General features: G+C 29.7%; 1 protein-coding gene across 1 annotated transcript in view; it reads right to left on the bottom strand.

The window, feature by feature from the left end:
* LOC106470295 (neurexin-4-like) overlaps positions 1-22,324 on the bottom strand; it is a 65,860-nt gene that overhangs the window by 32,010 nt on the left and 11,526 nt on the right. The window contains 6 exon segments of the mRNA XM_022398900.1: positions 3,547-3,625; positions 7,054-7,212; positions 10,832-11,002; positions 12,283-12,452; positions 15,375-15,578; positions 17,853-17,994. Of these exon segments, the coding sequence (XP_022254608.1) occupies positions 3,547-3,625; positions 7,054-7,212; positions 10,832-11,002; positions 12,283-12,452; positions 15,375-15,578; positions 17,853-17,994 (925 nt within the window).

Here is a 22,324-nt window from a genome sequence, read left to right as displayed (position 1 = left end):
ATATATATATATATATATATAGATCTTGAGTACTATTGTACATAGAGCTGTCAACAAATTCACTAATGTGGTAATGACTGATCAAAATATTACTTTAAAACCCAGTTATGAAAAAATTAAAAGTGAAGCTTTAATTTTGACATATATTCCAGGTTTAACTAATAATTTATTTAAAGTGTTTAGAAAACAACAAATATTTTATCCTATATTTAAACCGATTAATAAGATAAAGCAAAATTTAGGTTATACCACAGATAACATACAGTTAATGGAAAAAAACAGGAATCTATAAAATTGAATGTGAATGAAACATTTATATTGGACAGACTAAACGTAATTTAAAATATCTTTTAATGGATACGTAAAAAAATGAAAGGTAAAAATTCAGCCATAGCAGAACATGTATATGAAACAACACAACATATGGTATTGTGGGATAAAACTGTAACATTAGCTCAACCAAAAGGTATTATAGCCAATAATATTCATGAGTCCTTAGAAATAATTGAATATAAAAAATATCATGTATTATTAAATAGAAATGAAGGTCCGGAGAATATTTATGCAAAAATGTGGGACGATCTTCTCTAAAATGTTCACGCGGGAATTGTAAACCTGTACATAGATCATATGACTGATTGATTTAATATAAAAAAGTATATACAAGACACAATTACGTCTTGCAACTCACTCAATTGCAACGTCAAAATATATATAGTGGTCATACATTGACCTTAATTAAAATGTTTTTAATTGTGTACCTATTTTAACGTCGTGTGTTATTTATTATTTTATATAGATCTTGTTTATACTCTCAACACTTCTTACACTCCAATTTAGTCTTCTTTCCAAATGATCTAAGTGCATTGAGCAATGAGCATGGTGAGTGCTTACACCAAGATATCTCTACAATTGAACAGTGAGAGCAAGGATGATGGAATCCTGCAATGATGTGAGATTACTATTGGTTTTTACAATGTGAAATTGAAAACATACACAAAATATGCAACAAGTCAAACATGGGTATTTTGTAACAAACAATACCATGATGAAAGTTATGAACATAATCTGAATGTATTTTCAGTATATAATCTTATCATACTCATTGCTTTTTTAAACTGGTATTATTATTATTATTATGTATTGTTTTTGAACATTCTTAAATGGAATTTTCAATGAATAAATAAAGTTATTAAAGAAAAAGTTATTTTTATGATATACAAGAATATTTAGAATAAATCTATCATAACCCAAAAACTAGAGATGGTCAGTAATTTTAAAGATGATTTTTAGAATCAGCATTGTCATTTACTCAGAGACATTTGCCTTTTTTTTTCTAGTTGCAGAGAAAATTTTTTGTTGCCTGGTGTAATTTAAATTTTCCTATTACAAGTTACATTTACAAGCACAAAACCAAACAATGATGATACTGTATTAAACCCTCTCCAGGCCAGAAAGGTGAAATTGCATGAAACATAGAGAACACTAACTAAATAGTATCAAGTTTCACCTTAAGAAAATTAAGATAATTTGATTTAGTTTCACTTTAGTTTTTAATTTGTGACAATTCTAAAATGTATTCAATGTTGATCAAGAAGTTCCATTTTATATACCCAATCAGTTTTGACTTTATACATATTCATTAACATATTTTATTTGATGTTTTACTTCACCAATTACAGTAGTCTCTAGTTCCAGCTATGAATCATAAAAAAAAAACACCCTGAAGCTGACTAAGATTTGGATAGAGCCTGACGTTTCAAAATGACATCAAGTCAGACTATATAATGTTTTTAGTTAACTTCTATTTAACAAGTATAGATTATTTTGCATAAATTATAAGTTATTTTATTATGTTCAACTTAACAATGAAAAAGGATGCGAGTTATTGCGATATTTTGCCATTGCCTACTATACCTATACTCTAACTCTAATTAAAAATCTGAAATGCAGGTGTGCATTCTACACATGAAAGATAATGTTAAATATTTGATCAAGGCTCATAGTTATCAACTAGAACACATTTTTTACTTAAATTAACATTGTTTCACCAGTTACTTTAATTATATATCAAAAGAAATATATTTTACCTTAAAAAAAAAAGATAAAAAACAATATAATACAAAAAATTTAAAAGGTTAGAAAAGGGATAGAATAATTACACTGAAAATAAAAACAGTTTTAAAACTTTTATGCCATTTTTTCATATTATACAGTAAACAAAAAGAATACAACCAAATCATCTCTTTTATTGAATATTAATGAAATGGTAATAGTATATCATAATAATTACTATTACAAACCTCATGTGAAAAACTGAGATGTAAAAAGTAATTCTGGGACTGAGCTTGAACCCAGAACCAATGCTAACAAGGTCACTGCTCTATCATCAAGCTATCAAAGAGTACAAGTCGTTCCTGTCAAATTTTCAATTATAAAGCCTCTCACATGGAATATAACCACCAAACTTCTTAACTCATTTTTTTGAGAGTAACAATGAAACATCCATAAGCATTCATTATCTGCCTGCATTATAACTTAGTTATTATAACTTAGTGTTAATTATTGATAAGTGTTTAACTTCACAAGAAAATTTTCAAAATTATTAAAAGGATGTCAAATCATTAATGTTTTAGCCATCACAGATGATGAAATATTATCACATAACCCATAGCTTCTTCCTCTTGCTTTTTAAACATGTTTTTCCATATGTCATTGTGTGATGAGATAGAGAAATATTTATTTTACAAGGAGATAATATGCCATTTAATTATTAGAATGATGTTTTGAAGTTATTTTTGATCAGAATTAGAAACTCTAGTAGACTGTCTGATTTTAACAAACAAATATTAATTATTTTCCTCCATAGTTTTAACTCATCATAACCATTTCCAAACTCGTTGATGTTTTCATTTCACCAATTTTTACTGATGAAAAAGCTTGACCTATATTTAGCCTCAGCCAACTCTTCCAAGTTTAACTAGTTGGAGGTACTAATATTTCCCAACCAATTTACCCGGGATAGGTCGAAGCAAAGTATACAATTCTAGGTGTTTCTAAAGGGATTTTGGATTATTCAGAATATTTTCTTAGAAACTCATCTACTCTCACATTGAATTTTTTTTTTTTTTTCTTGCATACTTGGCTAATCAGGCCATTATTTCCAAATACACTCAACCATGGAAAGACCTTGCTCAAGAACAATAAACAAGTACTACATCATACTGGCTAACCTTGACCAATACAAGTTCTGAATGGTAGATTACATTCTTGTACGTCCTTGTCCCCAGGTACAAAACTTTATGTTTTTGCTAAACTAATGATTTTCTGGAACTAATATACAGTCTAATAGCAAAAAGAATATAGAATCTTATGAAAATTATTTAAATAAATACCTGTTTTAAAAGCAAAATAAAATTAATAGTGGTAAGCCATTTTTGCATATGTTAATGTTGTATTTTAAGAATGTGGTTTATTATGCTCATCCAAGGATTTATTAATTATGTTACAACAATTGGCATCTGGGATGTGTCCATTCATACTCACCATCAAAAGGTTCAATTATGACTTGAGGAGTTCCTTTTCCTTTTATTTCAAATTTAATTTTTCCACCATCAAGAAAAATCTAACAGAATGGTAATATTTTGTTATAAACATTTTGTAGAAAACAAAATCAACAAATATATGCCTAATGCTAGAGTAAATTTCAAATGGAAGCTTGCTCGAAGTATTGTTTTACTTATAAACATTTTTAAATTCCAAAAGGAAATCTAATTTTTTATTTCTAACTGGCCATGAACCAACTCAGTAATGCTTATTAGAACCCCTATACTATTCTTTATTTCTCATATGTGTGTTTCTGGTTTGCTTATTTCCTTGCCTTTTTTTTTGAGTATTTTAACATACTAAAGCTTACACTCTTCCATATATCAAATAAATGTAAAACATTATGTTTTTTGTCATGTGGTAAGAGATGTTTTGTCATTTTTCAAATGAAATTCTCTACTCAAAATTAAGCAATTAATATACATTAACAAATAATTATAACATTTTAATGGAGAATTCAGCAAGCTAAAACACATGTAAAATTTTAGGTGGTTCTCAGAAACTCATCTGACCACTGAAGGTACAGACTTCACTGCTACTATCTTACATACACAAGTCAAGAGATTTCAGGAAATGATTGCTTACAACAGAAACAAAACCAGTGTAAATTGTCAGTACATTAAAAAAACATTTTTTGGGTTAACCTGGTGGCAATTTTATTAGCTAAACCAGAAAATTCTTTCCCCAAAATGTTACTTTCACGGGGGATGAAACTAACTAAGCCTCACAGCAGTACATGGTATGTTGTAATCTTGTAGTGATCTAATTGGTATAACATAAACAAAAAGTAGTTTAATAAAATTATAAATGTAAGACACTAAAACCTTGTGTTATGCGCAGTAAAAGGTACCCATGGCAATATGATTAAAAGGATTCCTCTATTTAGAGCTTTCAGAAAAAAAAAAGTGGGCTTCTACTTTCTTACTGTTACTTTGAGTAGTTTTATCTAATCCAATTATAAACATTAACAGTAAACCAAACAATTAAAGTAAAGGAGCTAACGTGTGTTAGTTAATTTATTTGTATTGTTCAAATTGCTGCTAGAAAGAAAATCACTAATTAATTTCTCGAAGATCAAGCAAAGGAGAAAACCTCATCATTAAAACAAACTGTGATTGTAAATAACTACCCAGGCATAAAATATATATGTCTACCTTTAAAAATATCAAACAGAAACATTTATTAATTCAAGAAAATATTATATTTAGACACCTAGTTTTTAAAAATCAGTGGTGGGAAAGTTTTTGAGCGTTATAAAAGATCCTTTGCAAATTCATTTCTACTGCTTATTTATAGGAGAGAAACGGTGTGGATTTGGTGTATTTGGATTTTCCGAAAGCATTTATGAGGGTTCACATAAAAGGCTTGTTAAAATTGTCTCTGTGAGGTATATGTTGGCTTACTGGATAGAAAAGTGGTTGGATGGAGGAAACCAAAGGTAGTTATAAATGGAGTTCAGTCAAACTGGATTAATGTCACGAATGGGGTTCCTCAGGGTTCAGTGTTAGGATCTTTGCTCTTTTTGATTTACCTTAATGATGCAGATGAAAGAACGATCAATACATTATTTGAATTTCTTGATGATAAAGATTTTGGATGTGCTGGCTGCGAGGAGGATACTTCTGCCTTACAAAAGGATTTGGATTATTTGGAGAGTTGGGCAAATAAATGGTAGATGTCTTTTAATTATAGTAAATGCAAGGTAATGTGTGTGAGATATTACAGTTTGAAATAAGAGAATAATTTTGATGGGAATAGCCTTAATAGTGTCATGGATGAAAAATATCTTGATATTCTGGTTCACCAGTCTCTTAAGCTATCGAATCAAAGTGCTGTTGTCAGTGGTAGAATTTTAGATTATATCTACAGAAATATTGTCTAAATATATAATGTTACTAGTTAGGCCACATTAAGAGTAATGTGTTCAAACCTTTGGCTCCTGTATTAGAAAGGACATTGATTTGTTGGAGAAGGTTCTGAGGAGAGCTATTAGGATGATACCTGGGATGGAAAGGTTGTCATACAAGGACCAGTTAAGACCTTTGAAAATGTTTTCTCTTAAAAAATAAGAATTAGAGGAGATATGATTGAAGTGTTTGAGATTGTTAAAGGTATTGATAGTACAGATGCTGCATATTTTTTTGCACTTTATGATGAGAATGATAGGACTAGAGGACATAAATATAAATTTTTTGGCAGTTTTATTTTTCTAAAAGGGCAGCTAGCCTTTTGAATGGGTTGCCTTCGGATGTGATGGAAAAGCTTAATAAACATTTGAATGACAAGGACAACAGGCTTTTTGAGTTTTATTTTTGTGGATGGGACAATACAGGTGGACGAATGTATCTCTTATTGTCCTTAAATCAAGTTTACTGATGTTCATTAATCATTTTATTTTCTAACTGTAATGTCTTCATCTAATGACAATTAACCAACAAAGTAACATGTTGTGCTTTTAGTGCAAAGCTAATTACTTGCTCATATACTCTATGTCTGCTGTGCTCTTGCAACATTAGCATAATTCATATGTTCAATCATACAATTATATAATTAAACATAATGTACATTAACATGTTCAGTGAAATGCAAGAGTTCCACTTATTCTAATATGTAAAGTCACATAATCGCAACCATAATATTTCTTTATTAGTATAGCAGGTTTCATAATGACACAACATACCAATAAATTACTGCACTGTTTTAAATTAAAATTTAAGACTAGGTACTTGAATCATGTAAACTTTTAATATTTGAAAGAGCACACTTCTCGTTATGTGCGAGTGTGTTCCAGTTTAACTGGCTCGAGAAATTATTCATGCTTTGCATGTATGTGTGTGGATATATAGCTGCATTAAACCTATGTACTCTGCCTGGAATTATTGATATAATATTGCAGTAACATCTTTTTTAATGAATGCTGTGAACACAAATATGACATCAGAAGAGTTCTGTGGATTAAAAAAAATTGAAAATCACTGATCTATGTACACTAAGTAAAGTAATCAATGTAGATTATGTAGGAAGCATTACTGCTTCACATCACTGTGTAAATATCTGTACATTCTGCTTGCAATACTGACTATACACTTAAAGCAAAACATTGAAAGGATGACAAGAAACTGTCACCAACATGGACTCATATTGTGATGAACTCTGACTTGTTTATTACATACAACACTTGATACCTGTTGTAAATTACAAAAAATGTTCCTAAAAGTGATAGATTGTTGAAAAGTCATACCCTATATATAAGCAAGTTGTACACAGTGAACACACATATTTATTGTTCTTATACACTTACCTACTAAACAAGTGAAAGTTCTTGTTAGTATTAAGATTTTATAGATTTAACTAAAACATAAAAAATATACTACAGTTAATTTACTTATTAGTACCCCTATTTGTTTTTTGAAACATGATATCTAACATCTATAGCAGGACACTAACCTTTACAAAACCTTCAACAGAGAATTTGTTGTACAGCAACATGCCCTTTTCATTGAAGGTGCGAAAATCAAAACTTGAGTTCATAGTTCTTTGCATGTAACCAATCACTTTGATGTGTGATTCTGATGTAGTGAATGTTACTGGAATCACCTGCTCATACTAAAAAACAGAAGAGTAGAATAAGTGTTAGGGAAATGAAATCATATCTTTTCCACAAGGCAAGATAAAATATTCAATAAACATTTAGTAACCTCTTAGTCTATTCAAACAAGTACAGTCTCATGCAAAGATAATTTTAAAATTTTAAATTTCAAACTGTATAATTTATTTACTGAAATGTACTGAATGATTAAAAATACAGCTCTAGTTTAAGTCTCTGATGTAATTACTAAATGACGTAGGGTGCATTTTGGAAACTGGATGATCACAGATATGCAACTAAAGCTTGATACTTCAAATTCAAGCAAGGCTTTCTAGGTGTCTTTGTCAATGACCAGCTTCCAGACAAAGCAATTTTATGAAAGACTGGGCTCCTGCTCATTCATCGTCAGAAATGATTACTTGATTTGTTTTGGAGTTTTTTTTGTGCCGCACAATCAGTTAATTATCTCTTGTTTTTTGAACAAGTACAATAAAATAATGAAAATTATAAAAGTGTAAAACAGAAAAGTTATTTTATATAACATTAAAATGTTAAATACAATTAAAAAAGCCCATGGCCTCTAAAAAACTAAAAAACACAATCAACCTGGAAAGTGTCATCACTGACAAAGATACTGCCCAATGTCAAAAAGATACCCAAAGATGTCTAAAATGGTACTATCACTCAGTACCTTAGAATTGTCAAAAAAACAATATGTAAACAATTGTGACTTGAGTGTCACACTCCCCAAGAGGTAAAAGAGAGGACCCAGAGGATGTTCAGTGCCTTGTATACTTGAGTTTAAGCTACTTTTTGTGTGGTATAAAAGTCAGCTTATTGTATCAGCCACCACAGGAATTTGTGCATTCCCCAGATAGAACTTGGGATTGGAGTGCAATCCCTGCTGACATCAGCAATGGAAGCAAACACTTTTAAATAGAAATTTTTTTTTAACCATTTGCAATGGTTCACTCACAAAATTTATTTAGGGCATTTTAGAGCTACCTCTCAATGTACCTCATATTTATAGACCAACAGGAAGTCTGAAGGCATTAAGTCATGGCACTGATCTCAATATTAAAACATGTGATACTTAAAAAACAACCTTGAGGCTCTATGAGCTCCTGTGAAAATATAGAATAAAATTTCTGATACAAAAAATTACAGACAAAATATGTAAATAGCCATATATTCCATATGAATAAAGGTCCTGTAATACACCAAATCTCCATGTTGTGACATAAGCATTCTCAATATAAAAAAACGATAGAAACACGATGCTCCATATTTAAAAAAAGTTTTCCTAATTGATATCTTCTTCTCAAATAAGATGGTCTATGGTGGATCAGTGTGTTTAGAAACACATTGGGTGTTGGAGAAGAGGTTGTTTATTAAGTCAAGGAACCAGACATGAAAAGCATTAACCATCCTCTCCAGAACTTTGCACAGACAGCTAGTCAAATACACTTATTTCTAAAAATAAATGATCATATAACATAAAATGTTTTTTTTTAAATCTAATCCTACGTGCATGGGTGTGGGTTAAAGTGTGCATGTTACAACCTTTTACAGAGTTACATTCAAAATTTAATTAAAGTACTTTATTATCTATGTATATGAATAAACTTGGCATTAAAACATAGTTAATAAATCAACTTTTAATATTATTTAAGTATTACGTTTTTAATTTTATAAGGAAATATTTTATAAAATCCTCAATCTTTCCTAGTATTAGAACTGTGAAATTTGTTCTCTAGTTCTTCCCTCTTCTCTAATTTATTTACCACCCCTCCAAGAAGTATGAAATTTAACATAAATTACTTATTATAGTATAGATATTACTCAGACAAAGCATAAATTTATAGCCTTCAATCTTATTTGGTTACAGAGCCATAAAATACAATATCAGATCCATTTTGTCACACCCACCCATCACATTCTCTATTTCACAAATTGCCAATAGTTTTCTCTGACGTTTTATACTATATTATTTAAAGCCAATGGAAAGTCAAATTTTAATTTATCAAATGACATATTATATTACACTGTTTTCTGTACAAAGAATTTTCTATTTCACTTCCAGTTCAAACTTTATTCCCATATGAAAAACGTAGACAAGCATAGCTCAATTTTGAATGGCTCTTATCGCATAGTTAGAAAGCCAGAAAAATTATGATAGTTATAGGACATTGTCTGCTTTTTATATGTTATTATTCTGTGTTCTGAAGTGCAGGACCTAAAAAAACAGAAAATTAGTTAGTGTGATAAAACCATTAGTATAAAAAAGTAGGCTTAAGTTTCAATGACAGTCAACAACAAAACAAAAAAGGAAGACCTAGATAAGTGCTATATTTCTAGTTTTTCATCACTTTTATAGTAATAATTATAGAATACTCAAGAAAAACAAGAAATATGATGCTTACTTGGATCTATGTTTTATTGTCGACTGTCCATGAAACTTAACCCTAATTTTATATACTAAAGGTACAACTACACTATATAATTTTGTATTGAATTAAATAATGCACCTACAAACCCAGAATAATAATATGTAAAAAGCAGACAACATCAATAATTGTCACAATTTTTCTGGCTTTTTAACTATGCAATAAGAGCCATTAAAAATTCAGCTAAGCTCATCAATGTGTTTCCCAAAAGAATAAAGTCTGAACTGGAATCAAAATAGACAATGTAACATGAATAGGATGTGAGAGGTGGGCATGGCAAGAGGGGTCAGAGCTTTTCTATTTTATGGCTCTGTAACCAAATAAGATTGAAGGCTATAAATATTATTCTCTGCCTGAGTGATAATAATATTATAATGAATAATTTACATTAAATTTCACACTTTTTCGAGGGGTGGTACTTAAGTTAGAGAATAGGAGGTACCTAGAGAGCAAATGTCACAATTTTCACAGTAGTGTGAGATTGAAGGTTTTTTTAAACATTTCCTAATAAAATTAAGAACTTGTAACTTACATAATATCAAAATTTGATTTATTAATCACGTTTTTTATGTCAAGTTCATTCATATACCATGATAATAAAGTAGTTTAATTAAATTTCGAATGTTACTCAGTAAAACCTCATGACATGTGCAGACAAAGATATCCATATGGAAAGAGTTAACAACTTGTATCTGAGGATGAGCACCCACATGAAAAGTTGCATATTAACAATAATGTAATAAGTATTTTATACTTTACTCTCTCTGGTGAAATTTTCAACTCATTATTTGTTGTTATATTTAGTATTTGTTTTTCTGATTTTTAATCACAATTTTGATGTCCATAATCAGTTAAACACCATAGTGCTCTTCTTATGGTATTTTGACATTTTAAAACAACTTTTTTATATTAGTTTACTAAACTCAAAAATACTTTTCATTGCATTAATTTTTGTTTTACAAAAATTTCATTACTAAAATAAGCATGACTAAAACTTTTTTAATCAAATTTCAGCTTATTGTGAAAAATTGTACAAAATAACTTAAACTGTTCACTACTATTATCCAATAACATATTTTATACATATACATTTTATCTTACTAAAGTAAAAATGAGTACTTTTATCAGATATACCTAAAGAATATGCTGTAATGCTAAAGTTTTTACTAGAATTTCTTATGTTACTTACCCGACATGAATAAAATATTTCTCCTTGTTTCTCAAAATAATAACCAGTATCAGCTTTAAGTTCAGCAACAACATTGGTGTGGTTAATGAAAAGATTCTCAACACAACCAGTAAAGTTAGCAGCAACAACAAGTCCATCCTGGTTAAAGTTTGGAAGTCCTCCAATATAGAACTTTTAAGGGGATGAAAAAAAAAAAAGATTAACTGGCTGAAATAAAATGTAAAAATATGCACTCACACATATATAAAATAATTATTAATTTAACACTGTTGTCATCATCTCAAAGAGCAATGTTTATCTTCTGCTAATTGTTAAAGTAGTTTTACAATATACAAAAGAGCTGGGAAGTTAGTGGTTACTTTTTGACTAATTGTAGAGTTCACAATCAATTTCATTCAATCAATCTGTTATTCTCATGTGATAGGTGGAATAATCGTAAACACTAATTTTGATTAATTGATTATTTTCATGAGTCATGACACTAACCAAATGAGTTGAAAAAATCTTTTAATTAATCAAAAATAATAATGAAAAATCATAATGATATTCTGGTGACTTGAATAGTTGAAATAACCAAAAACAGTAATAATAAGAAACACTAATTTTGATCAGTTTATTACTTTTTGACAATTGATTTAATCATAATTTTGATTAACTTAATATTTTATGTGCCATGATCAATGCTCATAGATAATTGATCATGTCAATTAATCAAGTTAATCGCCCAGCTCAATTATACAGAAACTTTTGGTCTTAAAATAATAGAAAAAGAAAAAAAAAAGTTTCTAAACCTTCAGTACTAACCATAAAATTATCCTAAGTTTAAAGCACAAGTTTTACAAAACACTTTTACATCCAATGATCTTATTATTTATTAGTTTCCAGAGCTTAGCAAAAAACATTTGATTAAAAAATTAGCCGATCTATATATATTTCTTGTAAAAGTTATGCAGAACTATAACTCAAAACCTGCTAAAAAACAAAGTTTTGCAACAAAAAAACAATATAATTGTTTTAAAAACTAGACTTTTCATGTATACAAAACACTCAAAATTCTTATTACAACTTCCAGCTAAGGGAATTTAAATGGAATAAAGCCCTCCTCATACAAATATTGCCCAAATCATTAACAACTGTCTACAAAGTAAAAAAAAACATCTAAAAACTGTACATAGCATTTGGATGATGACAAAACACAGAATAAGTATAGTTTCACAAACATTAATAGACATAAATAAATAAACTAACTCAATAAAAAAGTGCTTACAGTAGCAACAAAAATGCAAAATAATGTAGAAATTGGTTAATTTTACAATTAGTCAGGCTTACATATTAAAATATCAACAATGTAATGTAAAATACTTTATGATGCATGTTTTTCCATACATAATTTTATTTCATAATATAAAAAATTACTTGCACATAAGGTTTCCATATTTTTCCATGCTTACCATACTATTGAGATTCAGTTGAGTGAAATCCCCTCTAATCTGTTCTCTTACAACCACTCTATCAACATTAAAGGTTACATCTCTTTGGTATCGAGAAATCATAACATCATGCCAGAGATTGTCATCCAACAAACTGCCCACCTTCACACTGGTCATGATACCTTCTCCTCCTACAATACATTAGAACAGCCTTGAAATAAACTGTTCATTGGAAGCATTTAAAATTTTAAGGTAGCTAATAACAGAAGTAAGAAAATAAATAGATTACTGACCTATATTCTCAATTTGGAGAAGACACGAGGAAAAATGGTTAGACTTAAGGGGACTTAGGTTTAAAAAATCCTGGGAACTACTGTTCTTTGCCTAACTGATTGGATATTATTTTTCATAAGTGATTATTTAAAAGGCATTAACTAATCTTGAATCAGTAGGTACTGAATCTTGAAACAGAACTTGTTTTCTTAAGACTACAGAAATTCTTGAACAAAATTACCACACTAGCACTGCTAAAAATGTCATGGATACTTTTGAAGACTTAGAGACGTTTCACAATTTTACGTTATTAATGTAAATTTATCATGCATTTTTATGAACACGAGACAAATGTTACCATTCACAATTTAACACCTAGCAGGCCTAAAGAAAAAAAAAAGGAAATTTGATCAAAAATGTGACAAGAAGCTTGATTGAACTACCAAAACAGTAATTTCGGATGTAAATATTTAAGGTTTATAAATATAAATATTATTCATACTAGATGTACTTCCACAGGTTTATATGTCATGCTATGTTGTAGCTAAGAGAATGCATAATTCTTCTCATGATTCATGGCATGTACACATTTTACTGACATTACGACAGTACAAATTGCAACATTAAGCATCCCTTATGATATGTCTACTGACTGACAGACAACATACTACTGAACAGTGGTGCGAGTGGTTAAAACAGGTGACCCCTCCAGTCAGCCTTCAGCTCCCTTTCAGGGAAATTAATAAAAAGGTACTTTAGTTCTCCATTTCTAGGATGTTTAACAATGAATAAATATGACACTAAACATCAGCACCTGGCAAGTAACATTTACAAGAGTATTAAGAGATAGGCACTTATAGTTAAAAGTATTTGTTGTAAATTATAATTTTGTAAACTTAAAAAAATGAATATTTTCAGGAGAGTTTAGTATATTTTGTAAATTTATGATCATAGTTAAAGTACTAAAAACACAAACATACCACCTGTATACAACATTTATGAATCAGCCTTGAACTAAAAAATGCAGCAATATCTTGCTTACTGGTATCAGTCGTTTCAAACTACTGAAATCTCTAATGTATTAGTCGTTGTGAGCTCATAATATACTACTCATGGAATTTTGAAAGTATAATAATAAATGCATTATTTCTTAAGAACTTTAAATTGCAAGGAGAAAACCAAACTATGAAAAAATAAGCTGGTTTATGCAACAATATTTATTTAACAATTTTTGACTTATATTTACTGTCTGCCAAAAAATACACTGAGGTGTCAGATTAAACCTGAAATGAAATAAAACAAAAACAAAAAACTTGTGTGGTGTGATTATTAGTTAGACATGGTTCAAAGGTCAATAAAACAATAAAATTGAGTATAAATAAATGTAAACTATTTAAGCCATAAGCTATTCAATAAAAACAACTGTAGTTTTCTGTTACAATCTGCAGTCATTCTAGAAAGAAAAAAAAAAAGAGTAATTTAAATTTAGTTCACTTTTTCTTTATGGTGGTTAGAAAGTCAGCCAAATCGTATAGTTAGGGAAGAAAAAGTAACAGATAGAATAAAAAAGTGTGATATGTATGTAGGAGGTTTTAGAGGATATGCACATGAAATATGAAATTTTTCAGGTGAAAGAAAGTATTTCTAATCTTAATATGAAAATCACTTTGCACTCAGACCAGTCAACACTCTGACTCCACATATTCACGGACAAATCTTTAGTAAAAATGTTTAATTACAAAATCCAAGACTTGTAATGTTTACTGAAAGCTTGCCAAAGATACACAAAATATATTAAAAGTGATAGTATGGAAACTCTGATGGTTACTTTGTGGTTAGAAGATCAGTCACATCAACCAACTCTATATGGAAAGACTTAATGGGAATTAGAACAATATACATATACATATATATATGCTCAGTTTAATGTGTAAGTATTTAAGATATCATACGATCTATCCAGAATCATACAAAAAAACCTTACTGTTCATCTCGAAAAAGCTTACTTTGAGTACTTCATATTAAAATTATTTTGAAGCCTGACCATATTGTTATAGTCCATGTCGCCATATCTGGTCATGTTCTGTTTGACAACAATAACAATAGTCCTGCAGCATAGTTTCCAATTGCAAAAGCATACATCATAAGATATCATGCCCAAAGCACACCCACTCCTCCTCGCTTGCTTTTCATAATCCATTTATTGTATCTGGGTGGTAGTTTCCCATCATCTTTTTCCATAGTTCAATAGGTCTACATATGGAATACCCATTTCTTTTTTCAGGCTACTTGAGGTATGCAATGGTTGAACAAATATGACAAAGAAGCAACCTGTGTATTTGTGACTTGTATTGCTTTTCCATATGGAAATCCTTGATTGTGTTACATACCATTGCCTAGGGCTCATGTACAGCTTTAGCCATTGTCCTTTGTGTTCAGGATATTCACCTGCTACAAGACATTGCACTTCACCAGAGCTGAGGTTAGACTTGTTGCAGATATCTTTCTGGGTGGTCATAGTGACCCTTTAAGATCTAAGCTTATAAATATTTTGTGTTAAAAATGGCTGTACATACCCTTCCAAAAAGTGATCTTTTTTTATTGCATTACAATACCTACAAAATGCTAAGCTACCAAAAAATGTAGTTCTTATAAATTATGTTCCACCATGATTTTATATAAGCTGTGATTATCATGTGATTTGTTGAATTGTATATTCAAAATGGCTTCAACATAACATATTCAACTCTCTGTAATTCACCAATGTAAACATTATAAAAAAAGTTCCCACAAGCAGTTGGTTAGTGAAATGAAGCTGCAATATTAAAGTTGTCACCTACCAAGATCCATGTTCAAAACTAGTTGGTTTCCCACAAGCTGAAGGGCAAGGAAGTCACCTTGACTACCACGACTGTATAACATCAAGCCATCAGCATGATTCGTTCGGAAACGAAACCTAAATACATCCTCCTGTGATGCAACCACTCTCTTACTTAGGTCCATTGACACATAACTTTGGCCATCAAAATTAATGGATTCAGCAACTGAAAAAATGAAAAAATTCTAAAATGCTTAATATTTTAATAAAACTGATTTCATTAAGAATGTTAGTCAATCTCAAAATTTTTAAGACAGCAAAAAACAACCTTTCAATATACATAGAATATATTTCTTTTAAACTGGTGATATGCAAGTTAATCATACAATATTACAAGTTGAGGTGTATGAGATAAATAAGACTTTTAGTGTATGTTGAAAAAAAGCACTTTTTTCAATTTGATTTTAATATCAAATGTTACAAATACAATGTCTCATTGTCTGAGGGTAGTCCTTTCAAGCTGCTTTAAAGACCAACACATATATGAAAATATTACACAAAATGTCAACACTTACAATAATAATTTGATTTTTTAAACATAGAAAAAATGCATGATTTAATAAAAATTAGTTGTAGTTTTATCATTTCTGATAGTCTGTTATAAAGTTATATAATGATCACTCTTACTGAAATGTGTAACTAAAGTATAAATTTTCATTCTTCTACCAAAATCTGTTTCATTTATTAACCATTAATACTTTAAATATAAAAGATTTAAAAAATAGGAGAAAATCCTCAAGTGCCATGGCTGTAATTATATCTCAAATTCATCAAGAGATGGAGCTATGAGATAAAGTTTGTACTTGAAAAAAAAACTCAGCTATACTACGAGTCACTATGCTGTGAATAAAAATATAGAAGCCTTGTGGCACAATACCCGAATGTAACTGTAATCCCAATTGAACGTATTGAATTCAAAGACAGTGTATGAGAGATGGGCCATAAACAATCATTTCAAGTGAAATTGATTCAATTTCCCCATCAAACTTTGCTGGGCCATCACTGCTCACAAAATGCAAGGCTAAACTGTACCCAAGCCCATGAGTCTTGTAACTGATTTAAGTACTGTTTTCACTAGCTCACAAACCTATGTTATTTTGGGTCAAGTTCAGGAATTAAATCAAATATATTTTACAAAGTTTGTCGAGTCAAAATTCAAATGTAACCAATCAACGTATGCTGAAGCAAAGACTGGAAGAGAAAGCCATTAACCTCATTTGAACAGAGTGGAATACTAAAAATGAGGATGCTATGAAAATATCAGTGCTGAATTGCCAATCTTTATTCAAGCTCTATGAAGATCTCTTTAATGATATGACAATCTTAAAAAGTGACATTATCTGCATAACAGAAACTAAGCTGCTATCAAATGACAAGAAACAAAACTTTGTCTTGCCAGATCACAAGATACCTACAGTAAGCAAAAGCCGAGGAAAAGGCACAGTAATGTATACAAGGTCTGAATATAATGGTTTATTCACCTGCACTGTACATGATTACTTTCAAATGTTGAAATTTAAAGGTGATTCAGTTGATATTATTACATTGTATCGACCTCAAACCTGCAACAATGATTTCTGGTACGAAGCTATTAAAAACATGATTCGTCCTTTGAAATTAACTGTACTTTGTGAGGATTTCTATCTACATTATGATCTTTCAACAAGAGCAGGCTCACTGATGTCAAAATTACAAGACCATCACCTGATTCAAACGGTGAAGGAACCTACACACTTAGAGGGTCATATAATTGATCATGTATATACCAGATTGAATGAACGTTCAAGTTACTTTATTCATCCTCTGTACTTTTAGGACCCCAATTGCATATGTTTTACACTTTGGTCAGTTAGACAATATTATGATGATTGTTTATATATCAGTACCTGTAATTTAGTAATCGTATTGTATAAAATAGATCAAGTCATAGGCTTACTGGGGATGGTTCTGGACATCATGAACTTGGGAAGATATTTTACTCAAGCGAGAATCCTCAATATCCACGACACTCGAAATTCTTTTATGCAGGATTACGATAAATTAGTTTGAGACCTTTTTTTCCCTTTTTATTAGTTATATATTTGTGCACCAGCAATACCAAGCGTGAGGCTCGTGTCTACCCGAATTGATTTTATTATTCATCAGGATCTCTGCCAGCCAACCCTCAAATTGAAATTCTTTTAGACAGGATAAATTAATCTATGAGACCTTGGACATGGTTAACTACATCAGTCAAAAGGGTGTGACCTTCTGAGTCCAAAACTGTAATTAGATCTCAAATCGGTCAAGAGATGACAGAGCTGCGAGCTAAAAGTTTGTACTTGAAAAAAACTCGTAGCCATTTTATGAGCCACTATGCCATAGCTAAAAACATGATAACAATGATAAAGTCTGCTTACACTAAATATAAAACTATACAAGATAACCAAAAATATCTCACCATAGTTACAACCGTATAATTCGATTCTCATGGAGATTCTGTCACGCCACCTTGTTGGATTAATCCTAATCCACTGAGCAATGATTGGTGTCTCAAAATCATTTCGGCTCACTGTATCTCCATCTTCATTACCTTCAAATAACTTTGGTCACAAAAGTAAAAGAGTTTAGCAAATATAAAAGCATAGAAATGATTACAAGTTTCTAAACTTAAGGATTTAGTTACATAATATTAGTAATCGGATTGACTGCTATGAACAAAGTCTATGACGTTTTACCTATATATAAATCATATTCAACTAATAAACTTTAACTTGTTGTAATTTTACAATGATACAGGATTCAATATAAGCAGTTTATTAAACCTTATCAGTAATGAAAATTACTCATTTATATGGCTACACTTGGAAATGTTTGATCCACAAAATTTCATATTCCAAAACATTGTTTCATCACTAGTGAATTATAAAAAAAAAATATGGCAAAAAAATTATTGAAGCATTCAAAGCTGGTCTAGTAATCTCGCAACCACATGCCTTTGGCTGGTAGCACACTTTTGAATACAAATTAGGAACTACATGGTAGTTAAGGACACAATGCACTTTGTACTTCTACATACTCTATCTCACTAGGCTTTAGTTATTGATTATCATGGTCACCACTGACAATCATTAGCTGTGTGTTTCATCTCATTTTTAATCATTTCAGAATCAAGCAGGCAATTTACATGAAATTAAATTTGCTTATTTGAGCCTCTTAAAAAATCCCAGTTCAGTTCTAGCCATTGTCAGTCTCCCTGAAGCATAGATCAAACAACGCTCGCAACTTCAGAAAAGTGACTTGAACCAGTAAGTGAAATGAATGTTGCTAGAAATGTTGGTAGGCATTTAAATGTTCTTTTCATAACTTTACCAAGTGCGATAAATGTTGCAGGCAATACATTTACAAATAGCTTTTAATCAGAATTTATTGCAAATAAACATTTTTGATTTTTTCAACAAAAGTAACTCAGAGCAAGCCAAAAAAAGATCTTCAAATGTTGGATCTATGTGTTTGAGAGTTATTGTCAAGAAGTCCTCTAAATAAAACTATCATATTCGAGGCGGACGGTTCAAAATACACCCATGCTTCAAATATATGCAAAACCTGCATGATAGCTAAGAATCAGAATATTTTTACAACTGAAAAAGATGTTAGTACTGAATTACCTTCACTCAGCAAGCCAGCACTGGCTTTTTCTTTTGCATTTTGGTTACTTAAACTTCAAAATCAGTAGCCAATTCAGCTAATGACATATATTAGCTAACTAAGCTTAGACATAATATTAGATCTAATAGAAGATGATTTTTATTCTTTTGTAAGAACACAGTTATGTATACTTGGGTTCTAATACCAGAAACGGGTAAATATGCCGGATCTACTGTCATGTGGTTTTTATTTTGTCTTAAGGGTTCAGGTACATATACCATAGGTTTACTGACAGATAGATTTTAATTCATACTAAACGTACTGTTACATGCACATTGTATCTGCTACTTTATGGTTTTTAATTCATATAAAGAGTTTAGGTCCACATACTTTAGGTGTACTATCAAAGACTTTTATTTCAGACTAAACCTGAATATCAAATGTTTCAAGCATAGAGAGCTAAAAATGACAATTTAAATCACTGCCTTCAAAAGTTCTGATATTATAAAATAAAAACACTGACGTTAATGTGTTGAAAAACTATGCATTATTTAAACGAATTCCAGTAATCAAATCAGTCTTAAGAAGTAACTATTTAAACATATGTAGGTTCACAAATAACTAGTGCTAATTAATTTCCATCACAAAACCCTACTATCATTTTCCTGTTTTAAAAATTAGCTAAAAGCAAAAGTTTTTATAACTGTCAATTACAAACTGTTTCCAGCAGCACCTATTAACACTATGGCAAACTACATAAAAAAAAAAACTTGTCAATATCAACCAATTTTGTATTATTAAGTATTCCTTTAATGCATTTTTTCTTGCAATTAGACTCACTTCTAATTTTTTCTTTCCATTTTAAAAACTTTTAAAGCTGAGAAACAAAAATTAAAAAAAAACATGCTCTAGAGAAACAGAATAGCTATCATTTAATAATAAGATATATTTAATTTCATAACATTGGTCATTTATGGGATCTCATTTACATGTCACCACAACCATTTTCTGCATGAGCCACGAAAGTAAGCTCAAATGACTTAACCATCAATGCTTTTCCACAGCACATAGATACATTTAGTAAATATAATAATAATACTTGAAACAGAATGGCTTACCAACAATTTACATACTCAAATGGGGAACTAATTTATTAAAAATGATCATAGTAAAATAAATCAATGTATAGACATACATGTATTGTATAGTTTTCACAATGTATTATTAAACCTTTGTAACAAAGTCTAAACAAACACTCTTGAAATATTTTTCACCTTACATGAAACATGCAATTCCTCACTTGAAAAAAAATTAGCAATATCACACGCTAAAAAGTAGCAACAAGACATGAAAACCAAAGTACCACAAGCATTCTTTTCAGTTGTGAAAATCAGAGATAATAAGTGCAAAAAGGCACACCAAATCTTCAGAGAATCAAATACACCTGGTCTTATTCTTTACTCAAACCTTTAGATAGTTAAATAGTAAAATATATTTGTTTTTTAAGGTGAAATAGCATATTCCAATTTTTATTTGAGTTTGAAATTCCTTTAATTTATATGCTTTATTACAACTTTTGAACTCTGAAGTTTTAATTTTTTTTTTCAAACCAATTCCTAATTCCGTCTTAAGTTTCTGTCGACATGTTGACCAATCAAGCTACAATTTTAACACCTAATGTACTATTTGTACTAACTGTCAGTGATGAAAGAAGAAGACACAGATACTTTTTGAAGTAAACATTAGTTATGTATATTACAATAATTTCAATACTGTAACAACAAAAACTCACTAAATATTTTAGGTTAATTTTATCCAATAAATTATGGAAAACATACAACCCCACATGACTAGATATATAATGACTTTCACACTTTAGTATAAACAAATGTAGCAAAGTTAATTCTTTTACCATAATCTGATTATAATGATAAATTTACAAATAAACAGATGAATAAACAACTTTAAATACAATTCATGAGAAATTTAAGAGACACCAAAAGAGTTTAATGATATTGATGAATTAAACTACTACATTATAATAATGCTGTAATTGTACTTATTATTATTATTATGTTTTGTTGAAGACCAATATAAAACCTTATCATACCATCTTCCACATGAGGTTTATAAAAATGAATGTATTAAGTGCACAGAGAAATATTTTTCTTTGCCCAACTCTAAACATATCTCTTCATCTGACCCTCAAACCCCTAAAAATAAATGTTAGTTAGTACAATTTATGTGATAATTTTACTTTTATATAACAACATTTAAATGTAATTTCAATCAATCATTATTATATTATAAATCAAATTACTGAGGTTTTGTTTTAATTTTTTTTATTTTATTATGAGGCTATACACTATTTCAATATTACCATAATGTAAAATCTGCACTACAGTGATCATTATATTCTTATTAAACACTCGATACAACCTTCTACAGAAAAACTTCAGTCATAACAAACTTAGTGGAATTTATTCCATTTTAATTTACTTTTTTTGCTTAACTTTCACAGCACAAGCTTGGTCTCATGGACTAACCTCATAACCATTTTGTCCTTTTATAGTTTTTATGCTATAGCTCTTATATCAGTAAGCATATCTTCACCAAAATTTTGCAATTATCACTAAACATTACAAGGCTTTTGTACACAAAATATCAGATTTCTTTATTAAGTTCAAAGATTTTTTAAGTAATGTTTTTCTCAAGCTTGTTTCTTTTTGAATGTTGACTCTTGGTTGTGCAATGTAATTTTGATTTTAAGGTTAAAAATACTTTTACACGTCAGAAAATTTTCAAATTTCACATGCAAAATCTTTACAACCTAGAGATAATTATCAAACATTTTTTAAGAAAAAACTTTATATTTTATCTGTTATTTTTACTATCAAATCTCTGTACGGGTTCGGACAATTTTACCGACCTTGTATCCACCATACAAAATTAGGAAATAAATATAAATTATATTTTTTTGTTCAAGAATGACTACAAATTATAATATAAAAACACGAATGTTTAGTCTAAATACCTTAAATCTCATAATATTATACATTATATATATTTATTATTTTTATTATATTGACCTTTCACCCGTGCCTGTCTAACATTACAGAAGTTACAATGACGTGGCACACTGCACTCATTTTAATGTATCCAAGAATATAAAACTGGCCTTTACAAAGTGACCTATCTTGGCTAGTGTTCTAATGGACAAGTATTTTGTAAAATACAGTCACATTTTGGTTATAATATATTAAATATTCAAATACATTATTACTA

This window comes from Limulus polyphemus, unplaced genomic scaffold (genome assembly GCF_000517525.1).
Source record: "Limulus polyphemus unplaced genomic scaffold, Limulus_polyphemus-2.1.2 Scaffold3928, whole genome shotgun sequence".
NCBI classification, from domain to species: domain Eukaryota; kingdom Metazoa; phylum Arthropoda; class Merostomata; order Xiphosura; family Limulidae; genus Limulus; species Limulus polyphemus.
The sequence above is the reverse complement of the archived record's forward strand: the minus strand, read 5'-3'. Positions and strand labels throughout refer to the sequence as shown.